The sequence below is a fragment of the Raphanus sativus genome, chromosome 1 (genome assembly GCF_000801105.2).
Source record: "Raphanus sativus cultivar WK10039 chromosome 1, ASM80110v3, whole genome shotgun sequence".
Lineage (NCBI taxonomy): Eukaryota > Viridiplantae > Streptophyta > Magnoliopsida > Brassicales > Brassicaceae > Raphanus > Raphanus sativus.
The window spans coordinates 1,650,013-1,666,347 of NC_079511.1; the positions used below are offsets into that span (position 1 = coordinate 1,650,013).

General features: G+C 32.4%; 3 protein-coding genes across 3 annotated transcripts; 2 read left to right on the forward strand and 1 right to left on the reverse strand.

Annotated features, from left to right (window-relative positions):
• Positions 1–4,364: 4,364 nt before the first annotated feature.
• LOC108855092 (putative DUF21 domain-containing protein At1g03270) lies at positions 4,365–7,769 on the reverse strand. Its single transcript, XM_018628807.2, has 13 exons — positions 7,393–7,769; positions 7,139–7,215; positions 6,907–6,990; positions 6,696–6,809; positions 6,381–6,464; positions 6,150–6,221; positions 5,878–5,945; positions 5,681–5,768; positions 5,532–5,605; positions 5,078–5,459; positions 4,867–4,913; positions 4,703–4,760; positions 4,365–4,577 (listed from the first exon to the last, which is right to left on the reverse strand). Exons 1-13 carry the CDS (start codon positions 7,625–7,627, stop codon positions 4,461–4,463), a joined length of 1,500 nt encoding a protein of 499 aa, XP_018484309.1. The 5' UTR covers positions 7,628–7,769; the 3' UTR covers positions 4,365–4,460.
• Positions 7,770–12,391: 4,622 nt separating this feature from the next.
• On the forward strand, positions 12,392–14,312 carry LOC108813389 (uncharacterized). The gene is made up of 7 exons (XM_057003436.1): positions 12,392–12,646; positions 12,811–12,884; positions 12,961–13,069; positions 13,154–13,236; positions 13,451–13,609; positions 13,691–13,792; positions 13,904–14,312. The coding sequence occupies exons 1-7, from the start codon at positions 12,574–12,576 to the stop codon at positions 14,048–14,050; spliced, it is 747 nt and encodes a 248-aa protein (XP_056859416.1). The 5' UTR covers positions 12,392–12,573; the 3' UTR covers positions 14,051–14,312.
• An 18-nt stretch (positions 14,313–14,330) lies between these two features.
• On the forward strand, positions 14,331–16,038 carry LOC108813378 (uncharacterized). Its single transcript, XM_018585921.2, has 5 exons — positions 14,331–14,639; positions 14,891–15,187; positions 15,270–15,437; positions 15,567–15,650; positions 15,777–16,038. The coding sequence occupies exons 1-5, from the start codon at positions 14,394–14,396 to the stop codon at positions 15,882–15,884; spliced, it is 903 nt and encodes a 300-aa protein (XP_018441423.1). The 5' UTR covers positions 14,331–14,393; the 3' UTR covers positions 15,885–16,038.
• Positions 16,039–16,335: the final 297 nt, after the last annotated feature.

The window sequence follows — 16,335 nt, forward strand, 5'->3', positions numbered from 1 at the left end:
TTTTTAAAAAATTCAGTAAGGATAATTTAGACAAGCAAAAAAAGACCAACTTAACTACCTACTATATGTACGAGAATGATGATATGTACGAGAATGATGATATGTCTCATCATAAGTCAACGAGAATGATGATATTTCTTTTGCCTCATCTCATCACCATATAACAAATCTTAAAGCTATCTTTGCCAAATGATCAATAAAAGCTTCGAAACATAACCCTATACCAAAAAAATATCAAAATAGCAATTAGCATATGTTAATTGTAGGTAATTTTTTGATCAAGATTTCAATCAGGAACAATACATATGATGACATAAATTACAATATCTATGAGTCACCAGTAGATATACCAATTTATACTGAACCACCACATATACCCAAACAATTATTATCATCACATGTTAAGTCAATGTAGTTTGTTTGCTAACACTAAAACGAAGTTGAACAAATCATCTTACAAATCTTTAAACACTAAATATATCAAACACTTAAACTCTATAATAAGTTCTCTGTAATCACAAGATACACTTATACAATGAATAAAAATAAGAACCAGACATCTTACAAGATACAAATATGAAATATGAAATTCGTTTAATATTTTAACCAGAAAACTAAATATTCTGAAATATATTCCATAACTCCTCTCCAAACAAACCCACTTCCGAAAATTATGTACCCATACTCACGAACTATTAAAAAATAATAAAAAAATAAAAAAACTCTATATTTAATAACTATTTTTTAAACAAACTCTCATCCTATTTTCATGTAGCCATATTCACGAAATCAGATAATGGGCAAAGCAGTTCCAATTTAAACAAATTTTCAAACCAACTACTAACAACAAGATATCCAAAGATTACTTCTCAGTCAAAATTTAAAATCTCGAATTCAAAAAAAAAATATTCTTTAAAAATCAAAACTAAAATCGATATCAGGTTTGGCATATTCTGCCATAGATACCTTTTTAAAAAAAAAATATTTTCTTTAAATTTACGACCTACACATTTATAATCTTCCCTATATCTACTACCCTTACTGAAACGACTAACTCATCAAAACAGCATTCTTCTCATTAGTAAAAATGAAACCATCACAAAGATATCTTCCTTTCACAGTTGAAGCCTCGCAGAAGCGACTGGTGCATTCAGGTGAAAACGATCCACACCTGGAAACAAATCAACGCTGCATTTGGTGAATCTTCGAAATCATCTTTGCTGATTCAAAGGTAAATACATTATTAATACTTCTAACATTTTCTTATTTTGTCTCAAAAATTCACATACTAAAGCTCTGTTATATATTTTTATTGCAGGGTGATAAAATCTACGCAACATGTTAGACATAATCAGTTGATGAGTTTTTGGGTAGTAAATGTGTGATTGGTGAGTGGAAGACCATTGAAAACATGTCGGTGACTCCTGTAAAGAACAATTGAGAGTAAGCAACCACATGTATAAGATTACGTTCATTGGCCAGACAAAAATCACAAACTGTGATATCGAGAATGATGATATGTTTCACTCATTGATGGAGTTCGATACCATATTGAGTGGACTATGAAACCGAATTTACTGTTTGGTAACTAATTCTATATTAATGCTTTAGTTATTTATTACTTTGTATATCTGCAATAAAATTATGTCATATTATTTTTTTATGAAGATGTTCTTGGGCAAGCAATGAATGTTGGAGATCTACTAACTATACGGTGCAAGATGGAGAGGAAAGAAAGAAAATCGATTTCACCCTAAGAGACATAAAGTTAGTTCTTTGTATATTATTATGATGGTTCAGTATATTTTAAGTTTAATATTCTCTTTTTCATATCTGAGAATTTTTTTTTGATCCACTTTTTACAGTGATCAACGAATTGCCTGTTGTCTATGGGGTAAGTTTGCTGAGATGATGGAAACCTATAGTGAAGAAGCACACAAAGGAGTTGTTGTTTGTTTGCTAAGTTTGCAAAGCTGGGAACATTTAAACGTAAAATCAAAATTCTAAGGTTTTAATTATTAAAAATAGACATGGTTTAATTGTTAGAGAATAATGTCAATATTTCACAGGAGTTCTTCAAGTCTCCAATGCATATGATATGTCTCAAATGTTGATCAATCCAGAAATTAAGGAGTCCTCTGACTTAATAGAAGCGTACGTTTTAGATACCTATTCCCTACATTATATAAATATGTTTATCACAACATGATATGTCGGGCCTGTTTTACAGTTTCAAATATGAAGAATCATCCATGTCTATTGTTGCAACCAAAGAAGATGATAATCAGGTTGCTAAAAAGGATAAAACAACTGTTTTTCAAAGTCAGAGCTGGAATGAGTTTGAAGATAAAACCATTGTTGAAGTGTTGAGGACTACTCAGGTTGTTTTTTTTTTTTGCCTAATAACAGTTTATATATTTTTTTAAAGCGTGTATATTAATAACATTATACCCTTTCGCCCTAATCCAATTCGTTTCGCATTTTAACAGATTGGGAAATGCAAAGTAGTGTGTACAATTGATGCTATAGACATCGATTACGGTTGGTTTTATTTTGGTTGTAATCTCAACCATAAAACCTTTGAAGTGGCAAACAATGGCGACACAGAACTCCAGCCTTTTGGTGTGAGAAGTGCAACAAGTTCGTGACTAATGTCGAGGCTAAGTATGTATACTATTTAGATTTCTTTATATTCAGATAACTAAACTATGCTTCCTTACTTACATGGTTTTATTTATGTATTTATGTATGTATTTAGGTTTAAACCTGCAATCGTTAATATAATACCATATCAGTATTGTAACCTTATATATCTGCTTTGAGTCCATTGTATTGTATAACTTTAGGACAATAGATAGAGGAGAAAGCTTATCTTTACTGTTTTAGACTTCGAGCTTCATCCGTGCAACCATTGTAATGATTCCAAGTACAACACCATATATAACCTGCAATCGTTAATATAATACCATATTAATATTTGTAACATTATATATCTGCTTGAGTCCATTGTATTGTATAACTTTAGGACAATAGATAGAGTAGACAGCTTATCTTTACTGTTTTAGACTTCCATCTTCATCTACGCAACCCTTGAATTTTATCCAGATACCGTACTTCACTGATTTTTTTTTTAAAACATTAATCAGAAAACAATCAGAGAGAAAAAATATTTCAAAAACCAATCAATCTATTTTATTTCGAAAAACCCATCCTATATATTGTTGCATGTATAGAAAAAAACTGAGTTTATAGCAGAGAAACAAAAATACAAAACGAGATTTCCAAAAAACAAGAAAGCTTATCTTTTCATTGTAGTTGAAACTTTTTCTTCGTCTGGTTGTTCCATAAGTCTTCGCCTTTCATCACATTTACTTAAAAGAGCTTCGCACGAATCTGGACCATGGGTGATTTTGTATTAGTGACCATTTGTTCCAAATCGGAAACGAGCTTCGCATGTATAGAAAAAAAAAATCAGAAAGAGCACATAGAAAGAAAAAATTACAAAAACGAGATCTGCACAATCCTTTAATCAAAACAAAAGCTTACCGATTCTAGCTTCGATTGCATGCGCTCACAATCCTATTGATTTCCTTTCTTCAAACAGAAAAGAAGAAAGGAGTCCAAGAAGAAAACTTGGCTTTGGACATATCGCAAAGTTTTTTGTCGATTCATATTTTTTTTCTTAAAGACACTAATAAAATGAATTTTCAGACAGCAAAATATTATATATTTTATCTTCACTGTTCGAAGATAACATTTTCTCAACATATTATTACTGTTTTCTAAAGCCCATTTTGCAAATTAGATTTGAAACCCAACAAAATCCATGCACAGTCATTTTATAAGGTCTTTTAAATTCCATAACATAGTATTACTGTTTTCTAAAGCCATTTTGCAAATTAGATTTTAAACCCAACAAAATCCATGCACACGTATTTAATGTTATTTAAATATTGATTCACTAACCATTTTTATTAATGAATGTAAACAAATAATTTCAAATTTAGAGGTCGACATCAGAAAAAATTCCAAATTTAGAAATAACATTTCAAGCCAAATATTAATAAACCAATGAAGTTATTATATTTTTTTCAAAAATTACGATATAGAATATAATTTTTTATAATAATCACATTATTAACATTGGGATCCAAACAAAACAGAAACTTAAAAATAAATAAATGAAACCGGATTGTGTATTTAACACTACACAGTATATATATATATATATATATATCTCAAAGAAATATCAACTCATCTCTAAACAATCACACATTTCTAAATATATTGGAAAATATACAAAAGATTAACATAGTAAAAAAAATTGAGAATATACCCGCCCTTCGGAAGGGCGGGTCAGTATCTAGTGTACGTGTTTAAGAGACGTGATACAGCAGGATTAATGAGAGGACACTGAACCTTAAACCTTACAAGAGGGGTATAAAACAAAATTTTATCTATCAGATTCCTGATAAAAGAGGCTCCGTGATTTTTGTTGTGTAATTATTCTTCGTACTTCTTCCTTCTTTCCCCACAAGCTTCTTCACCGTTACTCCTCCCTTGCTTTGATGATACTCCTGTGTGTGACACACACAAAAACAGTCAATACATCTCCCACACACACAAAAGGGACACCATCAACTTTTTTTTCTTTAACTTTGATTCAGTTAGATATCAAGGTTTTGATCAGGCTCTTGCTTACCACTGGCGAAGCACGTGCTATGGATGATACAGCTGCTGCTGCGGCCGCCACTCGTACTCTGAAATAATGTTCAAAATATAATTCAGTTTTGCCATTTTAGTGACTCTTTGGTAAACTATAGAGTCACTAACTCAGAAGTACGTAGGCAAATATCATTAAGATACCTTTTATGTACATCAATGTAAACGTCGGTTTCATCCACTATTTCTGCCTGCATTTCCAGTAAAATCACCAAATGAAAAACATATCAAGTGGTGTTTCAAAAAAGAAAAACATATCAAGTGGAATAAATGTAAATATAGGCATAGCGTAGAGACAGGCAATGATCAAATCAGAAAAAGGGAAGAAAAAAATGAGAAAAGCATATGATCATACTTGCAGAAGTTCTTCAAAGACATCTTCTAACGTGATGATGCCAATAACTTCTTCATCCTCGTTATCTTCCAACAGAAGCGGCAAGTCTCTTGTCACAATACCGTTGTGTTTGAAATTTATTCCCCTAAGCGTTGGTGCTATATCAATATCAACAACAACAACATCATGTCTTTCACCAACATGCTTGATCAAAGGAGCTGTCAATTGAGGATGACACGAGTATAATATGTTCATATTTTCTTTGGGTGTTTCTTCGTGACTCAGAAACTGCATATTACTATTATTCTTGTCTTTGTCTTTGACTTTGACAACCGCAGCCATGTGACTGCTTCCCTTTTGAAACTCGTTGAGGATATCATACAATGGCATGTCTGATGGAACCCTGCAAATGCAACGTGTGGGAAGTTACTTACATGCGGATTCACATATAACGGCTAAGGAAAGCAAGATATACCTTGGGATCTTCCTGATGGAAACAGAACTTATGGGTGTCTCTGCTTCTGCTCTTACAGTTAGAAGACTCTTCACCTAGGATAATAGCAGCATAAGTAATCAAAGTAGAATAAGTGAAATGAAGCAATGCAAAGAGTTTTAGAAGAGCACCAATAGAAGCCCGATGATGTTTTTTGGATTCCCTAAGTAGACCGGGATTCGACTATGACCTTTAGACAGTATTTTCCCAATTGTTTCCCTGCAATGTGAAAATAGATTAGATTACTCTCTGAGCTTGTATTATAGCATTAACTTTTGAACTAATCAGCCAACTGGAGTTTTTCAAAAAATATCCACTCTTAACTCACCAGTCTAACTTTGTAGTTACATCCAAGGAAAATGTTGATTCAATTGGCGTCATTGCCTCCTCAGCAGTCTGAACTTCCAGGAAACGAAAACGTAAGCAAACCATTTCAATAAAAGTAAGTCATCCTCCATACTCAGTCTCATGCAACATTTGTTCATGGAAGTGAAGAGTCTACACCCGGATTAATGGGTTACAAGCAAAACCATTTCATTTATAACATAACTTTTATTCAGATTAGTGTACAATACAAGCATGGCTAATACAAGTCTTTACCTTCTCGCTCAAATCCAGGGCTCCACTTATAATCATTGTTTCCTCGTGTGTCAATTCACCTCCCTTACCAGCCTATATTTGGAGAGAAACAACATGTCAATGAAAGCTGGAAACACAAGTACTATCCATGATCAAGTAACTTAATAAATCACTTCACAAATCAGACAGGGTTCATAGAACAATAACGTGTGTGTTTTTTCTGATTATATCATAAACCAGAAAACTACGTACTTCTTGGCTGTGAATTGAGACAAGAGCTTTCAGCTGAGCTCGTCTAAACAGTGTGTTATTATGCCCAATCACCGCATCAAGAACCTGAGGCATATAAAAAACGTTGGTAAGAAGTAAATAACCACAGCTACATTATACACTGGCATCTATAAATGCATCAACTTGTCTAGATGGTATAATCAATACAATTAATTTCAACAAGTTACACTTCTTAATAAGTAAATGCAAGGTTCAACAATTTTCCTGTCTTTTTCTGGTTTATTGACATTTAGTGATATGACAAAGACAGATTAGTACAACAAACAACTACGTCACCTTTCCAATAGGGTACGCAATGGGATAGCAGATTATCATCAAAATGCGAACCAGACACAAAAAATTAGCACCAACAGCAAGTCCATATCTCGAGCATATAGCTTGCGGAATGATCTGGAATGAAACTCCAATTTGTATCAGCTTATAGATGGAAAGTGCTGAATAAAAGACAAACTAACACACACCAAGAATAGATAATAAAGAAAGTTACCTCTCCAAAAGCAAGAACAAAAGTAACCGAAAGCAAAACAGCCACAAAAGGGTGAAATATCTTATCCAAACATATAGGAAGGGCCTGAAAAAGGGAAACAAACAAAAGAATCAAGTACCAACTTCATTGATTCCCATATCAAAACATTCCCCTAATCCTGAGGTGCACAAAGTTAGTAACTTATCTCGCTGTAAAATCAGAACAGTGAGGGTAACTAAAATCATGTTTTTACCTCCATGGCAGCTGCATTGCATAGAAGCAGAGTCACAAGAAGTTGATGCTGCTTCTTCACCACTGGTAAGATAGCAGCTACAATATCCAAAAAAAAAAAAGAAAAAACAAATTCATGCAACTCCAGAGGTAATAGTAAAAAATAGTAACAATAGAGAGTGTACAATTTTATTATTTACAGCCAGTACTAATCAAGCAAGTAAGTAATCTTAACGTAAGCAGTGATTTTTTTAACTGCGATCAAAGAAAACGTACCGGCCTGCTTTTTCTCGGCGGAGGAGCCACTCTGCTGGAGAATCTCGAGCTCGACGAGGCCAAGAGACATTAGTCCGAGTGTGAGCCCGGACATTATCCCGGCGAAGAGAACGAGGAGACACGCCACACCGACGACGATGAACCACCAGGGCGAACCGAATACAATGTCTTCCGCCTCAAAGACGAAGCTGTTCAACGAATAAGCTGTTTCTACCAACGTGCTAAGAAAAACCATTTTCTACGCCTTCTTGTTATCAAGCTTCGATTTGGTCGCTGGCAGAGAGACAACAAAGAGAGAGACTCTTGTGTGTGTATTGTTGTGATATGTGATGATGTTTTATTCTAGAAAGAGGAAGACGATGAATGGCTTTTGATACGTGGATTCATGAACATACTGACATGTCAGCATTCAGCATGAGAGTTATTTTTGTTTTACTTTTTCTAGTTGTTAGACCATCTTGCAGGTTATTCAATCAGATTTACTCTATTAAAATTAAAGAAATGAAAAAAAATTGAGAGAAAAAGAGATAGTTAAAAGAGTTTCTAAGAGCATGATAGATGGTGTATATTACTATAGAGTCTTTTAGATCACTTTTATTAACTAATAAATAATTATATAATTAAAATTTATTTTAATAAAATAAAATAATTCATTCACAAAAGGACATGTGGAAGAAAAATTAGGACTAAGTTAAGAGATGTTTCTTAAATTTCTTAAACAAAAAACATATCTTATTTCTCTTTCATATTTTTAATTATTTTTTATATTTTACTTGGAAGATATTATGTAAGAAATTTGTATTAATCTTGTTTTAAAAACTCTTGTTTTAGAATCACGTTTGAACATTTTTCATCCACATATCAAAAAATTAACATTTTAATGATTTTTAAAAATAAAAAAATGCGTGTGAATGTCCAACTGGAGGCTGCTCATGTCGGCGGTCCACTAAATTTTATCAAAGTTTCTTGGATTGTCTATTCTTCAGAGGCTTTCGATCTCTAGTGGTATGAGATACGGATTCACTAGAGCGCCAAATAGGTCAGCATTCTCGAAGAGGATGAGCCACTCGTCAGCCTCGATGTGACGCTCAAGTGAAGCTCCTAGAACCGCATTGAATCGTCAGCGGACAGCTCCGTGGTGTTTGAGATGAATTGATGTTGGTACACCATGTCAGCATTCAGTTAAGAGATATCTCTTAATTTTTTTAAATAAAAGATATATTTTATTTCTTTTTATGCTTTTAATTATTTTTATATTTTAATAGTTAGAGACTAACTAAGAAACTTGCATTAATCATACTCTTATAACTCTTCACGACGATTAACATTTTAATGATTTTTAAAAATATCAAATATAATTGCACAAAGTCTGTATGATCAACACAACACCCACACTACTTTAAGATGATTTCTAATAGTTGAGATGGTTTTACTCACATCACTTACGTTTCTTTCTCTCTCTCTCACTATAATTGACTACTCATATTTTTTTGTAACAACGTGATAAATATATGAATTACAGAGCTATCATATAATATAAAGTCTTTATGTATCAACACCTATACCGGTTTTAATGCCCCCGAGATGGATACACTTGACTGATAAATCTTCCTTAATTAATTCGACCGTTGTGATATCATTATACTATCAAATACTGGGAAAACAGCAATTTCATACCCAACATATTGTAATATGTTCAATTCATACCCGACTTAAATGGTCGTACCAAAACATACCTGAACTTATATGATCGTGCCAAAACATACCCAATTTATATTTTTCGGCAAAATCAAATACCAGTCGCCACATCAGCTACCGTGTCATCTACTTTTGTTCGTGTGGATGCAATGTCAGCTAATTTTGCTGACGAATATGTCATGTGTATAAAAAAATTTTAAAACTAAATAATTTTCTTATAAAAATAACTTTTAGAAAATGTAAAATTTTATAATTTTTTATTATTTAGTAAAATTAACAAAAAATAATTTAATTAAGTTTTAATCTTATATAAAAGATATATTCGTAAATATTTTGATCATATAAAAATCGTCTTTATAAGAGTTATATATTTATTTCAATGATTCAAATCTAATGCTAGTGTTACAGACATGTTACTCTTGATTAATCATGGTTGTGTTAATCTAAATTTTTAAATATAAATAATATACCCACTAGGTGTTTTCCTGCACCATGTGCAGTAAAAGAATTTTAAAATATTTTTAATAGATAAATATAAATTATATTTATTTTTTTATTAATATTATAAATTTTCTTTTTTCTTATCAATATTTTAATATAAATTTGATTTAACTGAACATTAAAATTAAGATAAAAACAATTTTATTTATCTTGAATTATATTTAAGAATGTGCATGTATATATTTAAAATTATAATCTTAGGTAAATTTTTCTATCTATTTATTTTTATTAAATATATTAAATAAATATGTAAAATTGCATAATTGTCAAAAATTAAAATTAAACAATATTTATAAAATCTGTAGATATATATAAGAAACTAATGATTTTACGATTTAATTTGATTTTATGATTTAATTTTTATAATTTTTCGAAATATGTATATATTTTTGAAATATTTTTAATTTAAATGATATTTCGAAATTTGAAATGCCATTGAATATATTTATTTTAATGATGATTTATGAGTTATTACCATATTTTAAAAATATATTTATTTTAATGATGATTTATGAGTTATTACCATATTCTTAAAAAGTCCAAAAATATAAATCGACAATAAATGTAATATATGAGTTATTACTATATTTTAAAAAGTTTACCAAAAATATAAATTAACATTAAATATAATTTTCCATGTCATATTAATCTATAAGTCATGTCATCAATTTAATAGTCATGTCACAATTATTAATCTAGGTGTTTTCCTCCACCATGTGATGAATTTTTTAAAAGTTAAATTTTATATTTTAAAATGTAATTTATTAATATTATATATTTTATTATTTTCACCAATAATTAATATAAATATCATTAATTAAGCATAAAACTAAGAGAAAATATTTTTTTAAAAATTATATTTAAGAATATATATGTATATATATATAAAGTTAAAATCTTAGATAAAAAACTATTTATTTCATTTAGTTAAATATATTAAATCAACTTGTACAAAATTACTAAAAATCATATAAAATTGTATAGTTATCAAAAATTAAAACTAAATAATATTTATATAGTTTGTAGATATCTAAAAGAAACTAATGATATTACGATTTAAGTTTTTTTTTTAAATTCAGAAAATTTAGAAAATTTTAGATAATAAAAATTTTATAATTATAAAAGTAAAATTATATAATATTTCGAAATTCAAAATGTCATATTTGTATATATTTATTTTAGTGATGATTTATGAGTTATTACCATATTCTACCAAGTTTACCAAAAATATAAATCAATATTAAATGTAATATATGAGTTATTGCCATATTCTAAAAAGATTTCCAAAAATATATATGAGCATTAAATGTAATTGTCCATGTCATATTTAACTATATGACATGTCATCAATCTTAATAGACACGTCACAATTTTTTTTGTGAAAACGATTGTAAAGAACACATGTGGCAAATCACTTCTCAAATATAGAATAGGGGATAATTAATAAAACATAAAAATGAATCATATTACGCTTTATTAATCATGAGTATGTTATTTATATTTAATCTAATTTTTAAATGTAATAACATACCTATGATTAATAAAGCGTAAAAATAAATTATGTTACGCTTTATTAATCAAGTGTAAAAATAAACTTCTTACATTTTATTAATCATGGATATTTACATTTAAAAAATAGAAACAAAACCATTAATCAAGAGTAACACGTCCTCGACACTAACATTGCATTTGAATCATTACAATACATAAATAACTCTTATAAAGACGATTTTTGATAGGATCGGAAATATATCTTTTATATAAGATTAAAATTTAACTAATTAATTAACTTTTGTTAATTTTACTAAATATTAAAATTATAAATTTTACATTTAAAAAAAATATTTTTATAACAAAATTATTTAGTTTTTTCTTTAAAATTATACATATGGCATATTCGTCAGCAAAATTAGCTGATGTTACATCCACACGAACAAAAATAGATGATATGGCAAGTGATGTGGCGACTGGTGTATGATTTTGCCAAAAAAATATAAGTTAGATATGTTTTGACACGATTATATAAATTCAGGTATGTTTTAACACGGCGATATAAGTCGGATATGAATTGAACATATCGCGATATGTTGGGTATGAAATGGCCGTTTTCCCATCAAATACTATAATGTAAATGTTTTGTTAGCTCCAGACAAGACATGTGCTCCTGGGAAGAAAAATAGAAAAACCAAAACTTTGTTAACATGTAAAAAGAAGCTAAAACAGGTGTTGTGGATTATAATATTAATAATAGTTTCAAAATCCTAATAACCAAAAAGGATTAGATCTTAAGTAAAGTTTTTTTTCTTCTAATGGTCAACATGAATGATAAATAATTTAGTTACTACTTCTATTTTCATAATAAATATTATTTTAGATTTTTTATTTTGTTTCAGAATAAATGATGTTCTATCATTTTAATGTAATTTTTTACATTAATTCTGTATTTTTATTTTTTTTGAGTAACCATATTAATCATATTAAATCATGATATATTAGTTTATTATATGATTTTTAAAATTTCCGTTAAAAATGTCAAAGTGATATTTATAATGATACGAATCTAATAATGAAACTGATAAAGTATTTAATTTCCCTTATTTTCTAAAATTTGCCTAACAAAAACAAAATCATCCTAGTTACAAATAACCCAATAAATATGTAATCAGCATTTTTGGGCTGTCTGGATCAGCTTTGAGCTCATAATGTTTGGGCCCACTGATGTCTAAAGAAAATAGTATTCGCGGAAAAATGAACCGGTTGAATCGGGTCGGGTTTAGCTATCAGAATGGAGCATATTCCCTTGGCCTTGATACGTCTGCGTATGCCATTTCAACTCAATCGGGGAATATCCTAAAATCGCAGCTTCATTCGTCCGTCTCCTCCGTTCATTTTCGTGGTGCTAGCCTCTTCTTTCAAAAGCAGAGCAGTCGGTTGTCTGGTGTGAAATTAGCTCAGAGCTCCTCATAAGAATTTGGGTGAATCATGGCGGCTACCAATGTGATGAGGCGAGATGAGAGCCTTCTTATGTCGTCGTCCCCTCTTGATCCCCGTAGAGGTAAATTCGAATTGAAAGTTTTGACCTTTTCCCCTGTTTTGGTGTGTGTGTCATTTCCTTAATTAGAGGTAATTTATTGTTGTGGGGATTTATGGAGAGGTTTCTGATTGTGAGAATTGTGTGTGTTTGTGGAAATGAATTTAATTAGGGTTTGTTACTTGCAGGAGGAGATACGTCTGCTTCTCGTGGCCTATCTCTCGAGAAGAAAATAGAAGCTCTTGAGAGCCTCACAGGACAAGTGAGTTCCTTTCTTTTTGTTTGAAGTTGATATTCTTTGTAGCTAATGAGTATATTTCGCTTAAATGCAACAACAGGTTAGTAACCGGAGATCTAGGAGATGGTTAAATGATCGTATTCTGATGGAGCTTGTTCCTCGTTTAGATGCCCAAGAAATCAGAGGCTTGTTTGCCCCACCTCCTTGGGGTAAATAATAATCATCTCTCCCTTTCATTTTTCAGTTTACTTAATGTGCATCTATCATTTGACTACATATGTTTTATCCAACAGGTGATGATGTTCCTCCTTCTGCCTTTTCTTTGACCACTGTTGGGGAATGGGACAGATTCAGAAACATTGACATGGACAAGGAGGTTAGAGTTTACCTCTGTCTTCTTCTTTTAGGACTATGTGTCTTCATAAGAATACAAGTTACATAACCCAAAAATGGATATAAAATTTAGTATAGTAATGATCTAGACATTTCTTGTTTTGCTAGAATCGAGGTGTGATTTGTTTGATTTACTTGGTCTTAACTCTTTAAGTATTAACCATAATTAGGAGAGAAAAAAAATGTGTTCTTGTCAGGCCAATATCATGGACTCCTTGAACCAGTCATCCGTAAGGCAGAAAGGTCATGTGGATGCTGATAAAACTGCTGTTTTAACCGCTTGGCGAAGAATAGAGTGTAGAACTAGAGAGGCTCTTCGGCGCAGCTTTTTACCTGACCTCATCGAGGGCTATGAGGTACTCTATAGATTCTTCAGTTTAAGCTGTATTTAAACCCTTCTTCTTCTTCTACTCTCAAAAAAACTTCTAATTTCACAGAACTGTATAAGTCATTTCATTGAGGAAGGCGGTGAAGGAGATGTGCTTGACATCAAGGTTCAAGACCCATTCCATAGATTGCTTTTGCACGGTGTTTGTGAGGTAACACCGACATCTCTCTCCTTTTCAGCTAGGTTATCTTCTTTGATACTAAGATGTTGATGGAAAAGAGTAAACAACCTAAAAAGAAACTACTCTTTTTCTTTGGAACAGTACCACAATTTGGTGTCTACAACTGCAACAGAACAAATAGGAAAGAAAGCAACGAAGACGACAAAGATCAAATGGAAGAACAGCGACGAGAAACTGAGCATCAGCCTCGCGCATTTCCTCAGGATGTCAAAGGAAGGAGCTTGGTAACATCATCACATAGACAAACACACTCCTTTGTAGCTGTAACTCTTATAAATAAGAAAAAGAGCTGCATTGGCCTCCTCTCTATATGCAGCAAGAGGATTTCTTTGCTTCTTCTCCCTCTTATGTGGTCTTGTGACCTTTGTATTGTATTCTCATTACGTACCTTTCAAGTGATAGATTAAGTAGACAACCAGTTCTGGAAGATAAAACAATACACAAATGTATTAATTTACTTTATTTCATGGAACCTTTTATTTAATTTTTATTTCGAGTGAGAGAGCCACCAATAAAAAGAGAGACGAGAGAGTGTGTGAAAGCATGAAAGCTTTTAGTCCAAACAAAAAAAATGGTGGCGAGAAAGAGAGTCAAGTACTCCGTGGTTGATGCTTTCGCTGATTCCGCCTTCAAGGGGAATCCAGCTGCTGTTTGCTTCCTCGACGATGATGATGATCAGAGAGACGACGCTTGGCTTCAGTCTCTCGCCGCTGAGTTCAACTTATCCGAGACCTGTTTCCTTACTCCCATCACCGTCTCCGATGACCATCAAGATGTCCCACGCTTTAGTCTCCGGTGGTTCACTCCAGTTGCTGAGGTTCGCTAATCACTGCTCTAGATCAAGTTTCCATTTTTGAACTGTTGAGTTGACTTTGTTATTGACTGTACCTTTAAGCATCTCCGATTCGAATTCATGAGAAAGTGATGCACTTTGATCTGTGTTGACTTTCGATTTTTGATTTTTTTAACTGTTGTGTTGACTTTGTTATTGACTGTAAAGACTCTACCTTTAAGAATCTCTGTTTCGGATTCATGAGAAAGTGATGCACTTTGATCTTTTTTGTGCAGGTGGATCTGTGCGGTCATGCGACTTTAGCATCTGCTCACGTTATCTTCTCAAACAGTTTGGTTGATTCGGAGGTAGTTGAGTTCGCCACAAGGTCAGGGATCCTAACTGCTAAACGTGTTCCACTTACTACAGAGGTCAAAGATGGTGAAGAAAAAGAATCAACCTTTTTGATTGAGTTGGATTTCCCCGTCGTTCCAACTTGTGATATCAACTCCGTTGATGATCTGTCTGTGTTCTCCAATGCCGTGAATGGAGCTACCATTGTTGATATTAAAGCCACAGAGAAAGACGTCCTCGTAAGAACCTTTCAGCAACTGACTCGACTCTGTTATTGTTTGCGTCGTTGGAACCAACAAATCTTGTCCATGTATTTTGCAGGTTGTGCTTTCGTCGTGGGAGTCTGTTACTGAGTTGCAGCCAAGAATAGATGAGATATCGAAATGCCCTTGCGAAGGATTGATGGTGACCGCCGCTGCTGCTGCTGCTGAAGGATCTCAATATGATTTCTGTAGTCGCTACTTCGCTCCTAACTTTGGAATTAACGAGGTAAACACTTGAGAGAATATGAATGTTGTTTCCGTGGACTCTCAGATTATAAAGGCGTGATCCGAGCAGAATAAAGAACAAAACATTTACTTCTTCTGCTTGATTTTAAACTGGCGTGTTGCTCTTCAGGACCCTGTAACTGGGAGTGCGCATTGTGCCTTAGCACATTACTGGAGCACCAAGATGAACAAGTGTGATTTCTTAGCCTACCAGGTTCTCTCTCTCTCTCGTTCTCTCTTAGTACAGACACTTGAGATGGTTCTTAAAGTGATTAGAGTATTATATATAGATAGTTTCTGAAGAAAGATTTGGTTTTTTGGAAATGGGGTTTTTGTTTAGGCGTCAAGCAGAGGAGGAACGCTGAATGTTCACCTGGACAAAGAGAAGCAGAGGGTTCTGCTGAGAGGCAAAGCAATCACTGTTATGGAAGGATGTGTCTTAGTTTGATTTCTTCTTGGCTATTATCAAATCAGCCTCTTCTTGTAAACCCATGAAATGGAAATAAAGGAAGCCTATGTCTTCTCCGAGAGATGTTTGTATCCATAAATATTTGAATTTGCTTATGATGATGAGATAGATAACAAGGTTGTCTATAACTGTATTTATGAGACTGGCCTCACTACAACAGTACGCCAACAACTCGTAGATACTCTCCGTAGAAAGGCCGGCCCAACCATTTTCTTTCATATAAAGTCACCTTGAAAGGTTGGGCCCTTATCACGAACAGGCCGATGATACAGTCGGAATAGGTTGTATCCTCCCAACGGGGCATCTCACCCATCTTATTGAGTGTTATATGCAATTCTCACCAACTGATAGAAAGCACTAGTTAATGGCAACAAAATAAATTCTCCAGGAAAATTCGAAGTCGACTTCGGATTGTCTTAGACCATAAGAG